Source organism: Bidens hawaiensis, unplaced genomic scaffold (assembly GCF_021521415.1).
Source record: "Bidens hawaiensis isolate Kalapana, Puna unplaced genomic scaffold, B.hawaiensis_p1.1 tig00024424_1, whole genome shotgun sequence".
Lineage (NCBI taxonomy): Eukaryota > Viridiplantae > Streptophyta > Magnoliopsida > Asterales > Asteraceae > Bidens > Bidens hawaiensis.
Window position 1 is genome coordinate 157923 of NW_027505043.1, and position 5695 is coordinate 163617.

The 5695-nt window shown below is 36.3% G+C and overlaps 1 protein-coding gene across 1 annotated transcript; it reads left to right on the forward strand.

The window, feature by feature from the left end:
- Positions 1 to 652: 652 nt before the first annotated feature.
- Positions 653 to 5678, forward strand: LOC143610131 (clathrin heavy chain 1-like; the record flags this gene model as incomplete). The annotated part of the gene is made up of 16 exons (XM_077084696.1): positions 653 to 843; positions 1600 to 1804; positions 2198 to 2286; positions 2387 to 2465; positions 2563 to 2690; positions 2889 to 2987; positions 3097 to 3205; positions 3829 to 3908; positions 3989 to 4216; positions 4300 to 4365; positions 4470 to 4586; positions 4701 to 4898; positions 5003 to 5119; positions 5219 to 5278; positions 5392 to 5478; positions 5605 to 5678. Coding segments are annotated over exons 1-16 (1775 nt in total), but the record flags the coding sequence as incomplete, so codon positions are not given.
- Between the last annotated feature and the right edge of the window lie 17 nt (positions 5679 to 5695).

Below are 5695 nucleotides of genomic sequence, written 5' to 3' on the forward strand. Positions count from 1 at the left end.
CTACGCAGGGATTCCGCACCTGCGTTGTTAGAGAATATCCCGTGTACGATCCGTCCAGGAACCTACAATCGGTTATGGTTATGGTTATCCATTAACCGACTTATCGGTTATGGTTATGGGTTTGGCTCAAAACCGACCCATGCACACCCCTAGTTACCCGTGTAAATGGGGCGCCACATCAGCCATAACGTTGGCTAACTTTTATTTTTTCCTTTTATTAGAACGACAACTTTCTCCAAATTTGGAAAGCCCGTTGCCCCAATCTGGTCAGACTATGTTTTCTTAACCGGGCCCATGATGGCTTTAGAATTTGACGCATTCCATAGGGAAACCATACCGCCGGCTGCCACTTGACAGTCATTGAGCCGTCACAAGAGTATAACTCTCTAGCGTAACACAAGGTGAGACGAAAACCCAGATGAGCTCGAAATCTGAACTGACAACCTCGTAAGACCTAACTTAAAATGGTCATTGCTAATAACCACCCAAAATAACACAAATTATGATCGAACTTGAATCTCCGTTAGTTAACCAGCTTCACAACCCTCGGTCCTAAGAAGAAAATTCAAGGGTGTGGTTTTGAACTTTATGAAAAAGAGGAAGAGAAACTGGAATTTAGTTCTCTCTAAATAAAATTCTTCTTCTTGCTGTGAATTAAAGTCCTCGCCTCAACACACACACACACTCTCTCTCTCTAGATTTCTAATCTCCGAGAGATCGCCGGAGTTCTTCGCCGGCGATTTAACCGAATCAAGTCTCTCATATATCCGATCCGCAGTCGATTTGATATCATTTGCATCCACCATGGCGGCCGCCCCGATTACTATGAAAGAGGCACTCACGGTATAATAATATCACCGAGACCTTATTTCATGCGTATAGTCATATAGATTTATAGATCACACTTGTATTGTCAATTACCTAGCTCGATTTAAGCATTTTGTCGTTTTCGGTCTCATTTTTGAGATATTTAGGGTTAGCTGAACCCTAGAAATGAAATTGGAGCTTATATGCTTTCGTACTCTGCAGATTTGTTAAATTAGAGGATATATGTTTACTAAATTAGGTCCCCACTTTGGTAATAGATATCGTAGCTTGGATTTATTAGATAGATTTGTTTTATATGTGAATGTCTCGAGAATTTATTTGATGCACATAGATGTATAGATCCACTTCTGGTATCAATAACCTAGCTCGATTTGCACATTTTGTTGTTTTTGCATCAATTTGAATCCTAGAAATGAAATTGGAGTCTATATGCTTTTGTATTGTGCAGATTTGTTAGATTTAGAGAATATATGTTGACTATAATTTTCCGGAAGACCAATTTTACTATGTAAAGTAGGTCTTCGCTTAAATACTAAACTTCGTACCTCAACTTCAGTTTATGTTAGGTGTTTTGAATTGAAGTGACCATGCTTGTTATATATATATATATATATATATATATATATACACTTTCGGATTGGTTGGATTTGTTAGATAATCAAATTTTTTATATGATATTTTCAGATCAGTGGGAAAAGTTGATTGATTTGGTCTTTAGTGTTAGTTATATGTTCATTGATTACTGTTGGTGTTGATTGTGTTATGTTGCAGTTGCCTAGCGTAGGGATCAATCAACAGTTTATCACATTCACCAATGTCACAATGGAGTCAGATAAGTTCATATGTGTGCGTGAAACATCGCCTCAGAACAGTGTGGTGATTATTGATATGAGCATGCCTATGCAGCCACTGAGGAGGCCGATTACCGCTGACTCAGCTATCATGCATCCAAATTCTAAGATACTCGCTTTGAAAGGTATTGTATTTTGGTATTTCCTCTAGAAAATGGCACAATTGACTTTTCATATACAGTGATATATATGACTGTTAGTCAAGCATAAAGTTAGCCACCCACAATGACAAACAAAGGGAATGTATAAAGTGTAAACTAACTTTTGGGTATGAATATAAACCAAGTATACATGATCAATTTAAACGAGCACTAAGATCTTTGCAAACAACCTTTTGATACTTCTATTCACAATTCACTATGTCAAGTTAAAGATTCACTATAAGTCCACAGCATAAATGTAGCAAAGAAGCTTAAAACTCATACGTAGATATAAATAAGACAACTTACAGATGTTTAATATTGAGATTTCAGTATTATATATTTTGCTGTAACTAATAAATGATCATAATTTTCAAGCTCAACTGCCGGGAACTACTCAAGACCACTTACAAATATTTAATATCGAGATGAAAGCCAAACTGAAGTCTCATCAGATGCCTGAGCAGGTAACAGCAATAAATTTAAAAATCATTGGTTACAGCTCTCTTGTAATGATTTTTTGTATTTTTTTAATGTATTGTGATCTTTTCATACGTCTGTCTTCAGATTGTCTTTTGGAAGTGGATTACCCCTAAGTTGTTGGGCATGGTAACTCAAACCTCGGCATATCATTGGTCAATTGAGGGTACATTTCCTTTATTTTCTATGGAATGACATTCATTATCTCCTTTTGATATGTAAGCTAAAGGTTGTATATTTGTTTACTTGGTGCTTTGTTACAGGTGATTCTGAACCTGTAAAGATGTTTGATAGGACAGCCAATTTAGCAAATAATCAGATCATTAACTACAGATGTGATCCATCTGAGAAATGGTTGGTGTTGATCGGAATTGCTCCTGGCTCTCCAGAGGTTTGTTTTTATTCTTTGTTTGCTTCCCACTTTTATAAAAACAAATCCTCTATGCTGTACTTTTTAGCAAATACTTGTAGTATACACGTCTATTTCTTAGGTTTGAAATTAGACAAGACTGTAATTTAGCAAAATTCATTATGGTGTTGACCCTAATTTTCAGCTTTACTGACCTCCCTACCATTTTGATGTTAACAGAAACCTCAGCTAGTAAAAGGGAACATGCAGCTTTTTTCTGTTGATCAGCAGCGCAGTCAGGCTCTTGAAGCACATGCAGCAGCATTTGCATCATTCAAGGTGAAAGCATTTTCCCTTTTGTTTACGAAAGTGTTTTTAGAAATCATATTTATTTCCATTTAAATTCAGATGCATCAGCAATGATCACATTTTTGTATGCCTTTCACAGGTTCCTGGAAATGAGCATGAATCAATTCTTATATCTTTTGCAACCAAAAGCTCAAATGCTGGACAGGTTACATCAAAGCTTCATGTCATTGAGCTTGGCGCCCAACCAGGTTTGTGACTGTCATTTGTCTGATATACTTATTAGCTGGTGTTTTATATATTAATCTTGCAAAAAGAAAATGAAGGTTGCAGAAAAAATATGTCTATAAACTTATTTTTCTTGTTAACCATTGAACTAGATGCATTAATCAGGCTGGAGTCCTTTGTTTATTGAAAAGGGTTCATACATGGTTCAAAAATACTTTTAGGTGGCGTTTAGAATTCTGTGGGTATGGATTTGAAAGTAGGCTGGAATGGGTATGAGGATTATTTTTTAAACCTACTCTATGTCATAAATTTGTGATATCATTCTTAGTGATGTGATCACAATCATCACATACCATCAAACCAAACACGTTCTATCACACTCATTTTAGGCACCCACTTATGCTGTAGACGAACACTAAGCATGTGACCTGTGTGACGTGTCACAACTCTCTTTATGAAAACTTTTGTGCTTAATGTCTGGTTTAGATTAACATGTTTTTGAAAAGATGACCAATCAGGATTTTCAGTTATTCAAAACCTCTTTGTTTACCTATCAGTCTGTGTACTGCAGTCTATATAGCAGTTTGTTTCCCATTTTTGGTTTCTTTTGTTCGGGAACTAATGCCTTAATTTTTTACGTATTCAGGCAAAGCTTCATTTACTAAGAAACAGGCAGATCTGTTTTTCCCTCCTGACTTTGCAGATGATTTTCCAGTTTCAATGCAGGTACTAAGTGTATTTTTCATTTGAAACAGGAAGCGACACTGTGAACTAACATATTATATTCTTAATTTATAATTTTGCAGATATCTCACAAATACGGTTTGATATATGTAATTACCAAACTGGGGCTTCTGTTTGTGTATGACCTAGAAACCGCCACTGCTGTTTATAGGAATAGGATAAGCCCAGATCCAATCTTCCTTACCTCTGAAGCCTCATCAGTTGGGGGCTTCTATGCTATAAATAGACGTGGCCAGGTGTTACTTGCAACTGTGAACGAGTCAACAATTGTGCCTTTTGTCAGTGGACAAGTAAGCATATCACTATATTCAATCCATGATGAATGCACTTTTTTCTTCATTTTGGAATGTGAACTAATATGTATATACTGCAGTTGAACAACCTGGAACTTGCTGTCAATCTTGCTAAAAGAGGAAACCTTCCTGGTGCTGAGAATTTGGTAAATCTATTTTTTTTATCTCTTTTCTGTTTTACAAACTATCTTCAAAAGTATGATGATGTACTTGGTTTCAAAAGATATACTGATTTATTTCTACTTCTCAGGTTGTTCAACGATTTCAAGAATTGTTTGCTCAAACCAAATACAAAGAAGCTGCTGAACTTGCTGCAGAATCTCCTCAAGGAATTCTCCGTACACCAGACACAGTGGCAAAGTTCCAGGTGTCTACTCTAAACATTTACAACATCATTGAATGTTACCTTTGAAGGGTTTATTCTCTTATTAGAATGTTCTTTCCATTTATGACCCTTAACTCTTTATATGTCTCATTGCAGAGTGTACCTGTGCAAGCTGGACAAACACCCCCACTGTTGCAGTACTTTGGAACCCTTTTAACTAAAGGGAAGTTGAACGCTTTTGAATCATTGGAGCTATCTCGGCTTGTTGTCAATCAGAACAAGAAGAATCTTTTGGAAAATTGGTTGGCTGAGGACAAGCTGGAATGCAGTGAGGAGCTTGGAGATCTTGTGAAGGTATTCAAATATTAAAGTTTCATAGTTATTGAATCAATATTTTGTTCACGTTTAGTCATTTTATCTAATATATTTCTTGTGGTCTATTCTTTTCATAACTGTAGACTGTGGACAATGATCTTGCATTAAAAATTTACATCAAAGCAAGAGCAACACCGAAAGTTGTGGCAGCTTTTGCAGAGCGTAGGGAGTTTGACAAAATCCTAATTTACTCCAAACAGGTAAGTGCAACTTTTGTATTAGTAACTGTAGGTGTTTCAGTAGAATTTTACTTCTATGCGCCATAAGCTATCTTGTAATTGCTTACAATTTGGGTGCAGGTTGGGTACACACCTGATTATTTGTTCCTTCTGCAAACGATTCTTCGATCAGATCCTCAGGTACTAGAGCGTTTTTTGTAGAAAAAAACAGTATTACATGTAATTTCACTTTCTGTATAATGTCTTTCCAAATGTTATAAAATTGCAACCGGGATTTGTGTTACTTTTTGCAGGGTGCTGTTAATTTTGCTTTGATGATGTCCCAAATGGAGGGAGGTTGTCCAGTTGATTATAACACAATAACAGATCTTTTTCTCCAGGTAATTTTACCATAACTACACTGAATTTGCTTATTATGTTTCTTCGACTTCTGAGCACGTGCAGTTATACTGATCATTTAATTTAAACCGATTTAAAATTCCATTTTTTTCATTCCATCTTTTCAGAGGAACTTAATACGTGAGGCAACAGCTTTCCTCTTGGATGTTCTTAAGCCCAATCTTCCTGAACATGCTCACCTGCATCTCCCCCCTCCCC